The 17,367-nt window shown below is 33.0% G+C and overlaps 1 protein-coding gene across 1 annotated transcript in view; it reads right to left on the reverse strand.

Moving 5' to 3' along the window:
- Positions 1–3,151: 3,151 nt before the first annotated feature.
- The window catches only part of LOC127720703 (exocyst complex component 8-like), a 49,989-nt gene continuing 35,773 nt past the window's right edge, over positions 3,152–17,367 (reverse strand). Inside the window, exons 10-16 of the mRNA XM_052227458.1 lie at positions 14,233–14,377; positions 13,410–13,590; positions 12,273–12,406; positions 10,652–10,771; positions 7,307–7,409; positions 5,490–5,680; positions 3,152–4,003 (exon numbers count right to left, since the gene is read on the reverse strand). Of these exons, the coding sequence (XP_052083418.1) occupies positions 3,842–4,003; positions 5,490–5,680; positions 7,307–7,409; positions 10,652–10,771; positions 12,273–12,406; positions 13,410–13,590; positions 14,233–14,377 (1,036 nt within the window). The 3' untranslated portion in view covers positions 3,152–3,841. The remainder of the gene's footprint in view (positions 4,004–5,489; positions 5,681–7,306; positions 7,410–10,651; positions 10,772–12,272; positions 12,407–13,409; positions 13,591–14,232; positions 14,378–17,367) is intronic.

Raw genomic sequence — 17,367 nt, forward strand, 5'->3', positions numbered from 1 at the left:
TTATAGCCACACATTTTTGTCAAGTTTATTCAAACTTAACACAAAATATACCGCTGTTTATACCAACGGTAAAAAACTTATGCAATATTTATTATAACCTGTTTGATTTTTTATCAGATTGATTTCTTGGAGTTTCCCATTGCACACCTTGAATTTTACTATATTAGAAAGATGTCAGAGCTAATCTTATTTAGTTAGAGTTTGAATGGAATGAAACTTGACATAATAGATTGATATCACATGGTGTTGTGCACTTCACATTTTCTTTTTGTCTGATTAATTTTCAAGGTTACCCATAAGGAAACTCAACAAAATCAGTCTTATAAAAAAATGAAATAGGATATATAAGTTTAGCAATATGAACTTTGCCACTTCAACATTCGAGACATCTCTAACCAAAGAATGAAATTGCAAATGTAGTTGTTTTACCCTGCAACCCTATGATTTTAAGGTTTGGGGTATAAAACAAAAACCTATATAGATCGGTAAAATAATCAAGACATCAGGATGAACATAGTCTTCACCAATAGACAGAGGTCTATAAATAAGTCAACCTCCAAATCATCCATTGCCTGTGTGTGTGTCCCTTTGTTAGAGGATTGAATGATTGTCCAGGTATAGTATAAAGGACCCAAAAGAGAAATTTGACATGAACCAAAGACAACCACTGTACTACAATGGTCTGCATATTCAGGGGCGTAGATGCTGTTGGGCACTTGAGACATGTGCCTACACATAAATTTTTCACAAAATAATGACAGTGTTATCTGTAGATGCACTTAAAGTCGTCAAAACTCTTTAATTATCAAATGTCATTTGTACACTAGTCTATCATCCTTAGTGACTGGAGAATTGGATATAATTGTATGTACCTTATACCATCTTATATAGAAACTGGAAACTAGAAGTTGGGTTCAGATCATTTCACTTCTATCAACAAATACTTGAATGAACCTCAACATGCTTAAAACCGACATTTTTTTCTTAGATGCATGATTTTTTTGTTAGTTGTTGGCTTTCAAGTAGCTTTCCTCTTGGTCTTCATCCGACCTACAATAAAACCCTTGCCAAAGAAGGGCATCCGTCTAGCTGTGCAGGATGTATAAATAGGCAGTCATGTCTAGTCAGAATGGGGACATTAAATCTGAAGCCTAGTGTAGAGAGAATACCACACTCTCTGCACGTTAAGAAAACTTGCAACAACTCTTTGAGGATTCCATAGGTGGTCTGCTGAAAGGCAAAATTTCTGTCCCTATCCAATAAACCCTCATTTTCCAATGGCATTTCCAAAATTCCAGACCTTCATCCTGTACAATCCTTATTACAGGACCTACCTATTGTATTTATTGTAAATTTGTATTTGTCCTGAACATGCATGAACTATTTGACACTGGACATTTAGCAATCAATCAACTAGCTTTCAGTAAATTGAGTACTCTAAGATCTACGTGTAATGACCAATATGTACTATCAATTGACGTATATATCAATTATCAGCAATCAGAAAGGTATAGATATGAAAATACTAAACAGGATGAACTGTATCATTATAAGTCTACGCTGATCTACACATACTGTAAATATTTGATTTTAGATTTTCGATTGTACTGCATTAATTCATTAATCAGATGTTATTGTAAAATTGTTAAAATTCTTCGAACTTTTCTTTTGTATATTATCATGATAAAATTACCAGGAAATTTTATGTGTTTTTGTACACAAAAATTTTGCACCTAAAAATGGTAAAACCGCCCCACCAGGCCACTGCCCAGACCCCCTGCCACAATTTGTGCCTGCAGTTTATTGGATACCTAGCTACGCCCCTGATATTGTCAGGGTTTGAAGGAGGTCATATTTTGTTTTATTTTGAATGAAGGGTGTATTGTGTGTCTGCTTAACTCCTTAAGTTTTAGCTGGAGGATTTTTATTTTGCAGACTGATTATAATGATTATGAACATACTGAAGATAGTTCATTGACCAAGTCAATTTATGAATCTCCCTCAATGAGAGGTCATCGTTTCAAAGACTTTTCAGATTTGGACGAATTTGTCGATCTAAACTTTCATCTCAGAACATACCAGAAAAGAAAATTATCCAGCAGAACTGGTACCTGTCAGTCTCATTTCAATGCAGAGGAAAGTGTTACCAATGAGTACATTAGAATATAAAGAATAGTTGAGATTATAATTCTTATTTGATAGTTTCTATTCAAGTTGGTTTTTTTCCCTTAAAATCTGAAAAAATCTGGTTTGTTTACAAAATATAAATTTCAACACTATCTGTGTCAGTGGAAACTCAAAACTTTAACCCTATGGGATTCAGGAGCACATGGACTCGAAAACAATATGCCACCTTCTATTGTAAGAAGGCATAAAACTTTGAAGTTTTTTGTTTTTTTTTTTACATGATTAACTGTAATACACTGAGCAAGATACAATTTCCAAATAATATTAAAAGTATTTTATGATAAATATTTTTTTTTACAAATATCTATTTTATCAGTTTCACTTTGAACACCCCTATTAAAGGTAGGAAAAGTGAACACGTACACAATTTTAACAAAACCTACAATCCATGAAATGATCAGGGAAATGATAAATAAAATTGAGAATGGAAATGGGGAATGTGTCAAAGAGACAACAACCCGACCATAGAACAGACAACAGCAGAAGGTCACCAACAGGTCTTCAATGCAGCGAGAAATTCCCGCACCCGGAGGCGTCCTTCAGCTGGCCCCTAAACAAATATACATGTATATACTAGTTCAGTGATAATGAACGCCATACTAAACTCCAAATTGTACACAAGAAACTAAAATTAAAAATAATACAAGACTAACAAAGGCTAGAGGCTCCTGACTTGGGACAGGCGCAAAAATGCGGCGGGGTTAAACATGTTTATGAGATCTCAACCCTCCCCCTATAGCTCTAGCCAATGTAGAAAAGTAAACGCATAACAATACGCACATTAAAATTCAGTTCAAGAGAAGTCCGAGTCTGGTGTCAGAAGATGTAACCAAAGAAATAAACAAAATGACAATAATACAGACTACTAGCAGTTAACTGACATGCCAGCTCCAGACTTCAATTAAACTGATTGACATGAATGTATGATTCTTGACAATAGTGGCCAAATAATAATGAAAGAAAGTTCTTCATATAATATCTTTAATTAATATTAAATAACAAAATAAAAACAAGTATTGCACTTTACATATCAAAATAAATGAAAAATACTATAAATTATAAAATATGTTATATACATAAATTAAATCCTCTTGGTTTTATTTTCTTTGTATAACAAATGCCTTCTTTAATTTGGGACGATACATTAAGATTTTGTTTAATGTGTGTTTGTAATATTTGTACTCAATTAGTGAAGATTTAATACCACAAAAAAGGTATGGTTACTTCACTTAAATTTGTTACACCTACAGATAAAATTGCAGCAAATTTGGTCATACTTAGTTGGATTTGAACATTAAAAAAGACATAATAATATACATGTACATCAGTATTTGTGATTTTGCAACAATTTTCAACATGTCCATAGAAATTACCGTTCATGTAATTTAAAAAATGTTCATGGTATTTTTTGCAAACATGAAATAAACAAAATTACCACAAAATCAAGCTATAATACATAAACAAAAGCTAGAATTTGTGAATTATGGTAAAATCTGTGTTTTTATCACCACAACTGATATAAGAACTGTTATATGTACATTAATATAGTTTTCCATTTCAGGATTTTAAACTATTATGTTGGTCACTATGACAGTAATTTTCACATGGTACAATAAATATTGGTTCTGTATATCTTAATTATGGTACTTCAAATTCAGCTACCAGATGATTTTGAAAGTGATTCTAGTTTCTTGTACTTTCCACTGACCGACACTAACTGTTTTGGGAATGATATTGATCTGGTTTTAAATTGTTCTTCCACTTTCTTCATTAAGGTCTCCAGGACATATTTGGCATTCTTCAATATAAACTTGTGCTGAAAAACATAAAAATACAATAAGCAAATTACAGTCAACATTATCAATAGTTAAAAACATCACAAAAGTTAAGCCATACAACTGATGTCGTTCATAGCAAGGAACATTTCAAACATTACATATTATATGATTAATTTTATTTATATATGCCTGCATTCTTGCATCAGAGCAATCCATGATAATAGTATCATAGAGAAAAATGTTTTTTTTTTACACAAAAGTACATTCCTTCTTTTTTCCACTGACGAAAAGGGACCGAGATGGGTACAGTAAAATTTGTTTTTATGCTGTCATGTTACTGTGTCAGGATCCTTGTTTGTGGCAGTCTTTATTTACCTATATTTTGTTGTGTTTGTTAATCCTTTCAGGAAATTGGTGTTAATGTAAAATGTTTGATAGGTCTACATTTAATTTGTTCACATCTTTTCTAGACTTGGGACGATTTAGAACTTGACATGACAATGATAAAGACCCATGTCTGTTATTGAAGACTGCATGTTCAGCTCTAGATGTCTGTTGTGTTATAAGTAAAGTTTTTTTTTTATAGTTCATAAATATATGTTAATGTATAATGTTGCAAAATCTTGATCAAAGTAGGAGAAAAATACTAAACTGTTCATTTTCTGCTCCTAAGTATTCATTGGTATTTAGTGATGTAATCAAATTAATGTTTTAAATCAATATATACCCTACAACACAAATAACGAACCACATTTACCATATATAGTTAGTTTCATAATTTGTTTTTTTTGTTACAAATTTGTAGAAATGTAGTATATTTAAGCAAAACCTTGGAATTAATGCAGAGTTTACAGAGACATTTTCATTTTTGTGGTAACAATGGAGATTTCAACCACAAAAGTCTGAGATAAGTCAATTCCAAAATGTTATTTAGAAATAAATTCAATTAAGAAACTGAAAATCAAAGACATTTTTATTGTTTTCAGGTGAAAAGATAAGCAAGACTTTAGTTTAAACAAATTTTGCAAAATTTTTATGGTTATTTGGGTTACAAGTGGTTTTTTTTTAAATGTCAAAAATTAAATTAAGAAAATTTTGTTTTCACAGAATTTGGTGTTGATGACTTCATTAATGTGTCAAACTTTTTACTCATTTCAATCATTTTTAAAAAAGTTATATGCAACAGAACTTTTGACTCCAAAAAATATAATGGTTGTCGTTTCTTTTGTTAATGAATCATTCATTTGTATATGGTTACTTTTACTGCAATTAACTTGAATACTGTAAATTATTATTTTTTTAAAGAGAATTATGAATGAAGACCATAAAATTATAAAGATTTTTAGAACAACATATAGAATCAAAATTTGGTAATAACAAATTGTACAAGTTTTCACATGCATTCTATTTTTATTAATACTTGTCTATTGACAGTTTCTCAAATCTACAAACGAGAGTGGTAGTAAGAAAATCCAAATCACCACTGAGTCTCATTTGATTATTTGTAATACAAACTGTGATTACCTCTGTTTTAAAATCTGGGTTTTTCAAACTATCCTCAAAATGTAACAGTTGTGCTTTAAATACTTCAGTTATTGTATCTGTGATGAGGGGAGATAACTCCAAGGTGTGTAATGTCAACAAATCTTTCGTCATTGTCATACAAATCTTTGCAAACTGAGCTGTATTCATTGTAAGTGCCACAAAACAATCACCTATGGAAAAATAAAAAAATCTTTAATAATACAGAAAAGTTAAAAATGATATTAAGGTTTTAAAGTCACAAGAAATGATATCACTATTCAGGAACATGTATTAAGCCTTAATTATTTATTAAAAATTTGAGAGACAGCATGATAGCAATGTCATAAATGTAAAATTCATCCAAGGGATAACTCAAATAAACTAGAGGCTCTAAAGAGCCTGTGTCGCTCACCTAGGTCTATATGCATAATCAACAATTAACTCTCCAACATTGTAGACAAGCATAGAATTCATGACAAAATTTCTTTTTTGTTGATCTTGTATTGCTGATCATTTTGTGTTTAGTTTCTCTCTATATTCTTTAGTTTTTGCTCAAAACAGAAAAGAGGGTAAAAAAACCCTCATTTAAGGGCAAACACTCCTATGAAGAGTGACAGTCTACTAACTATATCAGCAAAATTTGACATGTTTGTTGGTCTTGCCTTGCTGATCATTTTTGTTATTTAAAGTTTCTATTTATCTCTTATGATTTTATCATATAAGGGAAAACACAAAAAAATTGGTAAAAATTGTCATTAAAGGGCAATAACTCCAATAAGGAGTTGTCGGAAAATTTCCTCCATATTGTCTGAAATGTAGATCTTGTCTTGTTGATAATTTTTGCTTATCTAAGTTTCTATCTATCTATCTATTATAATTTTTAAGATATGACAAAACCGCCAAAAATTGGTAAAAATCGTCATCAAAGCTAATTAAGGGCAATAACTCTAATTTGAAGTCAAATGACAATTTCTACAATACATACTTATATGTAGATCTTGTCTTGCTGATAATTTTTGCAACTTAAAGTTTCTCTCTAACTATAAAAGTTTTCAAGATAAAAGGCAATAATGATAAAAATTGGTAAAATTTGTCATTTAAGGGCAATAACTCCTATAAGAAGTCGCCTGACAGTTTTGAGGTCAAAGAACAATTGGTAGAGCTCAACATTCTGAACATTTTTGTCCTGTCAGATTTTCTCTTTTTATAACGATTTTCAAATTAAGACACAAAACTTGCATTTTACCCCTATGTTCTATTTTTTGCCATGTCGGCCATCTTGGTTGGCGGGTGGGGTCATCAGACACATTTTTTAAACTAGATATCCCAATGATTGTGGCCAAGTTTGGTTAAATTTGGTCCAGTAGTTTCAGAGAAGATTTTTGTAAAAGTTAAGGGACGACGATGGGCGCCAAGTGATTGAGAAAAGCTCACTGCCAAAAATTTTGTCAGAAATCAACTTTTTATGATTAAATCAGTGTTTATATTGAACAGATTAAAAATATATTATTAATATTGAATAAGTACAACATCATATGCATTTTTGAGAGTTGATGCATATATTTTCATTTACTTAGAAGATAATTTATTTACTCCGGTAAATTATAAATGAGTGATGGATTTCTCTTATTAGAAATTTAAAGGTCCCAGTGAATAAACTACACAGAGAACAATAGCTATTGTATTTTTCAATGGGACAATAAAACTGACAAAAGTTTAAATACCTTGACCAAGAGGAGATGACTCTGTGGAAATGTTTCATTTCGTTTGCAATAACATCATTGTTCCTTATTGAAAAAACATTAATGAATTCTTACTTTCTACATAAGGTTTCAGGTCCAAACCTACAGACATCATCTCTTCCAGGAATCTGCTGCATTCCTTTTCTTTTAAATGATTCATTTTCCTCCATTTATCATCCTATTCAAACATGCATTCTTATTATAAAGTAATTAATAAATAAATGAACAAAAAAGATATCTCCAAAGAAGCTGCTTTATAGTTTGTAATAAAATGCTCCGCAGGGCGCAGCTTGATACGACCGCAGAGGTCGAACCCTGAACAGTTGGGGCAAGTATGGACACAACATTCAAGCTTGATACAGCTCTGAATTTGGATTGTGATTAAATATTTGACACAGCATAGGTTTCTGACACAGAATGAATGTGGTCTAAGAACTTAAAAATTTTAAATTGGACATTCACCTATTATGGTCCAATATCCAAAATCTAAATACATGGTTAGATTCAGCATATCAAAGAACCCCAAGAATTCAAAAATCTAAATACATGGTTAGATTCAGCATATCAAAGAACCCCATATATTCAATTTTTGTTGAAATCAAATAAAGTTTAATTTTGGACCCCGATTTGGACCAACTTGAAAACTGGGCCCATAATCAAAAATCTAAATACATGTTTAGATTCAGCATATCAAAGAACCCTAAAAATTCAATTTTTGTTAAAATCAAACTTAGTTTAATTTTGGACCCTTTGGACCTTTATGTAGACCAATTTGAAAACGGAACCAAAAATTAAGAATCTAAATACACGGTTAGATTCGGCATATCAAAGAACCCCAATAATTCAATTTTTGATGAAATCAAACAAAGTTAAATTTTGGACCCTTTGGACTTCAATGTGGACCAATTTAAAAAGGGGGCCCAAAATCCAAAAACTTAATACACGGTTAGATTCAGCATATTACAGAACCCCATATATTCAATTTTTGTTGAAATCAAACAAAGTTTAATTTTGGACCCCGATTTGGACCAACTAGAAAACTGGGCCCATAATCAAAAATCTAAATACATGGTTAGATTCAGCATATCAAAGAACCCCATATATTCAATTTTTGTTGAAATCAAACAAAGTTTAATTTTGGACCCCGATTTGGACCAACTAGAAAACTGGGCCCATAATCAAAAATCTAAATACATGGTTAGATTCAGCATATCAAAGAACCCCATATATTCAATTTTTGATGAAATCAAACAAAGTTTAATTTTGGACCCTTTTGATCTCAATGTGGACAAAGTTGATAACGGGGCCCAACAATCAAAAATCTAAATACATGGTTAGATTCAGCATATCAAAGAACCCCATATATTCAATTTTTGTTGAAATCAAACAAAGTTTAATTTTGGACCCCGATTTGGACCAACTTGAAAACTGGGCCCATAATCAAAAATCTAAATACATGGTTAGATTCAGCATATCAAAGAACCCCATATATTCAATTTTTGTTGAAATCAAACAAAGTTTAATTTTGGACCCCGATTTTGGACCAACTTGAAAACTGGGCCCATAATCAAAAATCTAAATACATGGTTAGATTCAGCATATCAAAGAACCCCATATATTCAATTTTTGTTGAAATCAAACTAAGTTTAATTTTGGACCCTTTGGACCTTTATGTAGACCAATTTGAAAACAGAACCAAAAATTAAGAATCTAAATACACGGTTAGATTCGGCATATCAAAGAACCCCAATCATTCAATTTTTGATGAAATCAAACAAAGTTAAATTTTGGACCCTTTGGACCTCAATGTGGACCAATTTAAAAACGGGGCCCAAAATCCAAAAACTTAATACACGGTTAGATTCAGCATATTAAAGAACCCCAAGAATTCAAGAATAAATCCCCATTGAAATTGATCAAGAAATAAGCAATTTATACGAAGTATCTTCTTTTGCACAATACTGTGCAATTGATTATTTCTTGCTATTGTGCAATACTGTACAATTGACAATTTCTTGCTATTGCGCAATATTGTGCTATTGGATATTTCTTGCTATTGCGCAATACTGTGCAATTGAAGATTTCTTGCTATTGCGCAATACTGTGCAATTGAAGATTTCTTGCTATTGTGCAATACTGTGCAATTGAAAATTTCTTGCTATTGCACAATACTTATTATATAATAATTTACACATCCTGTTTGGAGTGTATCTCCTACCATATCATTATTATTTGCTTTTAAATATAAATCAGAAATAACCAACTTAAAATGGAAAATTTTAAAAGAAAAAAAAAAGGAAAAAAAGAAAAAAAAAGAAAAAAAAAAAAATCCCCCCCCCAAAATTTTTTGAACCCCCTTATGATTCATCACCCCCAAACTCAATCTCAGCCTTCCCTTTGTGGTATGGTACCTTGCAGTACAATTTCAGAGAGATCCATACACTTGAACACAAGTTATTGTCTGGAAACTAGAAAAATGCTTATTTTTGGCCCCTTTTTGGCCCCCAATTCCTAAACGTTTCGGGCAATTACCCCCAAACTCAATTCCAGCTTTCCCTTTGTGATATGGAACCTTGTAGTACAATTTCAGAAATATCCAAATACTTACACACAAGTTTTTGTCATGAAACTAGAAAAATGCTTGTTTTTTGCCCCTTTTTTGGCCCCTAATTCCTAACATTTTGAGGCAATTACCCCCAAAATCAATTACAGCCTTCCCTTTGTGATATGGAACCTTGTGGTACAATGTCAGAGAGATCCATACACTTACACACAAGTTATTGTCTGGAAGTTACAAAAATGCTTATTGTTGGCCCCTTTTTGGCCCCTTATTCCTTAACTGTTGGTACCATAACCCCCAAAATCAATCCCAACCTTCCTTTCATGGTATTGAACCTTATGGTAAAATTTCATGGAGATCCATTCACTTAAACTAAAGTTAGAGTGCGAAAACCAATGTGTCTTCGGACGACGCCAGACGACGCCGGACGACGACGACGACGACAACGACGACGACGACGACGACGACGCCAACGTCATACCAATATACGACCAAAAAATTTTCAATTTTTGCGGTCGTATAAAAATACAGACAAGGTTATTTTATTTAACAACATGTAGATAACTCAATTCACACATGTGATTTCTGATGGAAGTTTCTTGTTTATACCTAATTGGATTATAGACATTATCTTTAAGTATTTATATTCAAACAGTAAACAGTCAAGAATTTTATAGCTTACTATACAGTATAGGTTTTTTTCATTGTTGAGGGTGGTACTGTGACCTGTAATTGTTCATGTCCTTTGGTCTTTCGATAGTTATCTCACTGGCAATCATACCACATCTCCCTTTTTATAGTTAATACTTTTTTTCTAAGAAAATAAAAACCTAATAATAAAACAAATTTAAAATACTTACATTTCCCCTATATTTTATTCCTTCAATCATCTGTTCTCTATTTTCTTGAACAACTCTCTCCAACTCTGGTGTAATTGTGTCCTCAAACACAAATGATACATCAAAACCGATACTACACAGCTAAAAATATAGAATAGAGACAGTGTTCGATAACTAGAATCCCCCACAACGTACTCATTCAAGTATACTTTGTGTCTCTTTCATTTTATATCTGTATTTGTATCTTTTACATCCATATATTTTAAGCAATTTGTGGTAAAATAAAGACTGTCATAAAATAGAAGTTTCTTCAAAATATAAGATCCAAATGGAAAAAAATATTCTAGAATATTATTTTCACTGGAGCAAATATAACAGTACTTGTGCCCAACAGAATAAATGCTTTAGGAACATATATTATGGCATTGTTTATAATAATATTTCACTGGGAACTTCTGTTGGAAACTTCTGTTAGGCGGAACAAATATCCATCTATAATAAGTAGTCATTTCCATTATTTTTGGTAATTGTTTAAAGTTTCCATAAAAACTATTTAATAAAGAAAAAAGATAAAATGTCTATTTTTTAAATTGTTTGGCAACTCTAACTTATTCATACTCCTATTTGCATTATATGTGCTGGGTATTGAGAATCCTCCACATCTGACTAGGATGAAATTATATTGATTATTACTAGAGCAGAAGCATGAAATCATTTTATTCAAGTTATCTCCCTTGTCACCTGTAATTTACCAGAGTTCCCCAAGGTCTGTTTACTTACAACCATGTTATATGTCAAGAATCTTCACACTACAATTTATGTATAAAGTTTACAGAGAGATTCCAAAGAAAGTTGGTTTTAAAATGACAATGTACTGTGGATTCATTTAATTTCTTAATTACCAATTTTTGCGGATATTTTATTTTGTGGTTTTGAAAAAGGTTGATACAAGATTATAGAAAATTTGTAATGCTTTGAACATTTAAATTTGTGGTTCACCTGTCCCATGAAAATTGATATCCCACAAATAATATAGAATCCACAGTATTGGGATCAACTGACAACAAAACATTATCAAATACGTTTACCAATTTTCCACCAAAATATTTAAAGTATGTGCTTATTGATGACTGAAGGTCTGTATAAAAACCCAAACAAATGAAAGACCACTTTGATTAAATTTTCTCAAATTTATATACATGGACTGAAATTGATAAATGGAAATGTGGATTATATGTTAATGAGACTGAAACTAGTATCTCATCAGCCCAATAACACCAAAAAGATCTGTAGAGACGTCAATGGGTCGTCAATCAAAATCAAGTGCCAATAATAATTTAAGTGTTGTTTTGCATGCTGTTAATTAAGAAATTTTTGCATGCATTTATTCTTGTGATTTTTGAATAATGGACAAAAATGTGAGATTTTTTAATTATTATCAGATACCAGGAAAAACTGCATACAGATATATATATATATATATATGTATCAGATATAAGAATGTGAGTTCTTATTAATGCGATATTCACCCAGTCACATTATTTGCGTTAATAAAAACCTTGCTATAATTTTTGAATTTACAGTATGTCATGATTATCTTGATTTATTTAAAACAATACTGATACTGAATAATGATAGGTACCTGTTCATCACAATGTTGTCTGGCTGTCTGTACACATTCTGATATAACTGTTAATGTTGACTTGCCGCCAAACACATGTCTGTTGAATGTATTGACACACATTTCTAACTCTTCCTTGGCCCACACCACAAATGCTACAAGTATATAAGACTTAACTTTGATTGATTTGAAATATGTCTGCATAAATAGTGTATTGGACACATTTGACAATCCTAATTGACCGACTCTAGAAATGCTACATGGGGAGGAAGAGGATTGGTGGGTAGGTAGAAATACAATACATCAAATGTCCAATCACCAACATATCACATTTCATAAATGTACTCAGTGAATTTTTAAAATGAGACCTTCTTATTTCATCTCTTAAAATTCTTCAAATTGTTTCAGTGATTTCAAAGTCTCAATATTATATAACTCTGACATGGTTTATAAAATCAATCTGTCCTGATATTATTGTTTAAGATATTTTTTGATCCAACTGAAGTTCAAATTTTGTTTGTTAATACCTGAATACATTCAAATAATTTGAAAGAAGGCTTCTGGTTATATTATTACTGTGGATTTTTATATTTTTGTGGGTATCAGTTTTTCTTGGATATTTGGTTTCCTGGTTTTGCCAAAGTCTGCATATAAGCCTATCAAAATTTGTAATTCATTGCAAATTTAAGTGGTTCACTTTTACCCATGAAATCCAGGAACATTGGTATCCAACTTATAATAATGAATCCACAGCACTGGATTAATTATGTACATGTATGCTCCATTTTCTCCTCTCAATCCCCCCCCCCATCCCTATGGTACAACTGAACAGATATTTTTAACACAACATGTTAACATTACCCATACAGCTATATTTCTGACAATTTTCCCACAAATTTCAAGTTTTATTCTAGATATCATTTGTTCACATCCATATCAATCAAGTAAAGAATATTTCATTCTCCATTCGAATGCTAAAGAGGTTAGCTATACACCCTTCTGCAAAAACTTTAGGCATTTTACTTCAATTATATAACAAAAAGTATTATTGCAACTACTTAAAGTAAAAACACCATATGACCATGGTGCTATAATAAATTTTTGAGGTGAATACTGATTTATATGTTTTATAAATAACATACATTTTCCGTTCCTTACCAGACATACAACCATAATGATCTTGGAATGCCTTTGTAAACTCCTTTCCTGTCTCTGACAAACATGGGAAGAACACGTCACATAATCTCCTGATGTACAGGGTCGTAGCTCCTTCAAACTTTAACTGACGAATGTTGTACTTGATGATAGCACTACGGTTCTTCAGGAATAAATCACATGCCTGGAAAACAGAAATTTACTTTAATCACTTTTATTCTTTTTCAGAAATCATAATTGTTTGTCTTTAGTATTTATTTAAGCCATTCTTTTATATTCATATTCATTGCTTTTAGTTATATAATAATGTTTTATTGTATTGTAAGACTTTGGTGTTTATAGACTCTCATTTTTTCAAGAGAAAGTATGTTGACCTCAAGATGTCTCATATCTTTTGTGTTGTAGGTAGGCTGTCTCACTGACGTATATATCAAACTCTCTTTCTTTATCTCTATTTTCAGTCTCTATGCAAACTGTCAGTGATTTAAAATTTGGTCGATTTCTTCAAAATTTAACATTGACCATTCTTTATTATACCTTTCTTTCCCTTGATGCTGATCTGTGAAAACACACTTCTTCTACAATGTTACATGGGTTTTGCTCATTGTTGAAGGCCATACAGTGACCCATAGTTGAAAACTTCTATGTCATTTGGTTTCTGGTGGAGAGTTGTCTCATTGGCAATCATACCACATCTTCCTATTTTTATAACTCTTTAGTGACATTCATTATGAACTGTTTTTAATGTGTCACAAATAAAGAATTTTAGATTCATTATGGATATTTATTGTATACATACACAAATGACATATATGTATTGACAAACCTGAGCTGACTTTCCCAATCTGATCAACTGTGTTACAGCTCTCCTGGCAGCTCTAGGTCCACCCCTCAGTGACCTCTCTGGGGATACCTGTAATTCCCCCATAAGACCCTCTGTCAATTGTTTGATTCTGTTGTCTATTCTGGATCTGAAATTGAGATGAAACATTAATACTACACGCATGCTGTCTTTGAAGAGAGCTGATTTCATATCAATGCAATATAAGTACTATGGTTTATACATAGAAAAAGTCATGTAATCTTTATCATATTCAATATTAATATTTAGGTAAGTAAAAAAGATGACAGGAATACACCATAATATTGGGACAGTACAACAGACCACACCAACCAAACAACTTCTCCAAAAAGATAGCCGCACTTAACACTTACCATGCTGAATTGTTTTCAGAAAAAGTCTAATTTTCGTTTATTTGCAAAAATATGCAAATTATATGCAAATGAGCTTTACCCTGCTGCTGAAGCATATTGATTTCTTTAAATCTAAGGTAGGGGATCACAGGGCGGGGTGGTTGGGGTGAGGAGGTGGGGGTGGGTGGGCGGGAATTTGCCCCAAAGTTGGTCATCAGGTGCAAAAAGCGTCATTTTTGACGATTTTTCGTCCTATTACTTGACCCCAAAGACCGAGGGATGCTGATATAGGTATCCATCTGTAGTCTGCATGTACAGTGGACCCCAGTAAACACATTAACCCCAACAGTTCTTAGGTTGGAGTGAAACTGATCTGGGAACACCAGTCTAAAGAAGGTCATTTGGACAAAAAATACGGTATTTCACGATTTTTTCCGATTTTGGACTTCAACTGGACCTGAAACCGGAAGTAGTCGTTTCCTCTGCGTATTTCAAAAATAATTATGATCAGTAGATATATGTCTGCGGGTTTACACTATTTTTGAAAGTTTTAGGCCTCTGAACTTCCTGTGTAAGACACAGAAGGGAAGCCCACCCCTCCAGAAAAAACAGTTTTATCCAATTTCAATTTTCCAAGTTCGTATTTGAGCTCAAAATGCTACTTAAACATGAGAAACATGACAATAGATAGCCTCAGGTTGAGGGAACATGCATCCATTTCGAAATAAGTATCATAAAGTTGACCTCTAAAAGTATGGAGAGCCATTAGAGCCAAATAACGGTGGTCTGGGTCATCCCGTCATATGACGGGCTCAGCATGGTAAGGGTTAATAAACAACAAAAATTCAAATCAACTTAAAAGTGTTTTTGAGCAAATCCGTGTATCTGGAGGCCTTGATAACCCATTCCGACCTAAAATGAGATGAAAAAACATACAAATTGAGGCTAAAACTGGAAAAAAATCGATTTCTACCACCAATGGCCTTAACACTTACCATGCTGAATTGTTTTCAGAAAAAGTCTAATTTTCGTTTATTTGCAAAAATATGCAAATTATATGCAAATGAGCTTTACCCTGCTGCTGAAGCATATTGATTTCTTTAAATCTAAGGTAGGGGATCACAGGGCGGGGTGGTTGGGGTGAGGAGGTGGGGGTGGGTGGGCGGGAATTTGCCCCAAAGTTTTTTCATCAGGTGCAAAAAGCGTCATTTTTGACGATTTTTCGTCCTATTACTTGACCCCAAAGACCGAGGGATGCTGATATAGGTATCCATCTGTAGTCTGCATGTACAGTGGACCCCAGTAAACACATTAACCCCAACAGTTCTTAGGTTGGAGTGAAACTGATCTGGGAACACCGGTCTAAAGAAGGTCATTTGGACAAAAAATACGGAATTTCACGATTTTTTCCGATTTTGGACTTCAACTGGACCTGAAACCGGAAGTAGTCGTTTCCTCTGCGTATTTCAAAAATAATTATGATCAGTAGATATATGTCTGCGGGTTTACACTATTTTTGAAAGTTTTAGGCCTCTGAACTTCCTGTGTAAGACACAGAAGGGAAGCCCACCCCTCCAGAAAAAACAGTTTTATCCAATTTCAATTTTCCAAGTTCGTATTTGAGCTCAAAATGCTACTTAAACATGAGAAACATGACAATAGATAGCCTCAGGTTGAGGGAACATGCATCCATTTCGAAATAAGTATCATAAAGTTGACCTCTAAAAGTATGGAGAGCCATTAGAGCCAAATAACGGTGGTCTGGGTCATCCCGTCATATGACGGGCTCAGCATGGTAAGGGTTAATAAACAACAAAAATTCAAATCAACTTAAAAGTGTTTTTGAGCAAATCCGTGTATCTGGAGGCCTTGATAACCCATTCCGACCTAAAATGAGATGAAAAAACATACAAATTGAGGCTAAAACTGGAAAAAAATCGATTTCTACCACCAATGGCCTTAACACTTACCATGCTGAATTGTTTTCAGAAAAAGTCTAATTTTCGTTTATTTGCAAAAATATGCAAATTATATGCAAATGAGCTTTACCCTGCTGCTGAAGCATATTGATTTCTTTAAATCTAAGGTAGGGGATCACAGGGCGGGGTGGTTGGGGTGAGGAGGTGGGGGTGGGTGGGCGGGAATTTGCCCCAAAGTTGGTCATCAGGTGCAAAAAGCGTCATTTTTGACGATTTTTCGTCCTATTACTTGACCCCAAAGACCGAGGGATGCTGATATAGGTATCCATCTGTAGTCTGCATGTACAGTGGACCCCAGTTAACACATTAACCCCAACAGTTCTTAGGTTGGAGTGAAACTGATCTGGGAACACCAGTCTAAAGAAGGTCATTTGGACAAAAAATACGGAATTTCACGATTTTTTCCGATTTTGGACTTCAACTGGACCTGAAACCGGAAGTAGTCGTTTCCTCTGCGTATTTCAAAAATAATTATGATCAGTAGATATATGTCTGCGGGTTTACACTATTTTTGAAAGTTTTAGGCCTCTGAACTTCCTGTGTAAGACACAGAAGGGAAGCCCACCCCTCCAGAAAAAACAGTTTTATCCAATTTCAATTTTCCAAGTTCGTATTTGAGCTCAAAATGCTACTTAAACATGAGAAACATGACAATAGATAGCCTCAGGTTGAGGGAACATGCATCCATTTCGAAATAAGTATCATAAAGTTGACCTCTAAAAGTATGGAGAGCCATTAGAGCCAAATAACGGTGGTCTGGGTCATCCCGTCATATGACGGGCTCAGCA

Source organism: Mytilus californianus, unplaced genomic scaffold (assembly GCF_021869535.1).
Source record: "Mytilus californianus isolate M0D057914Y unplaced genomic scaffold, xbMytCali1.0.p SCAF_11, whole genome shotgun sequence".
NCBI lineage: Eukaryota > Metazoa > Mollusca > Bivalvia > Mytilida > Mytilidae > Mytilus > Mytilus californianus.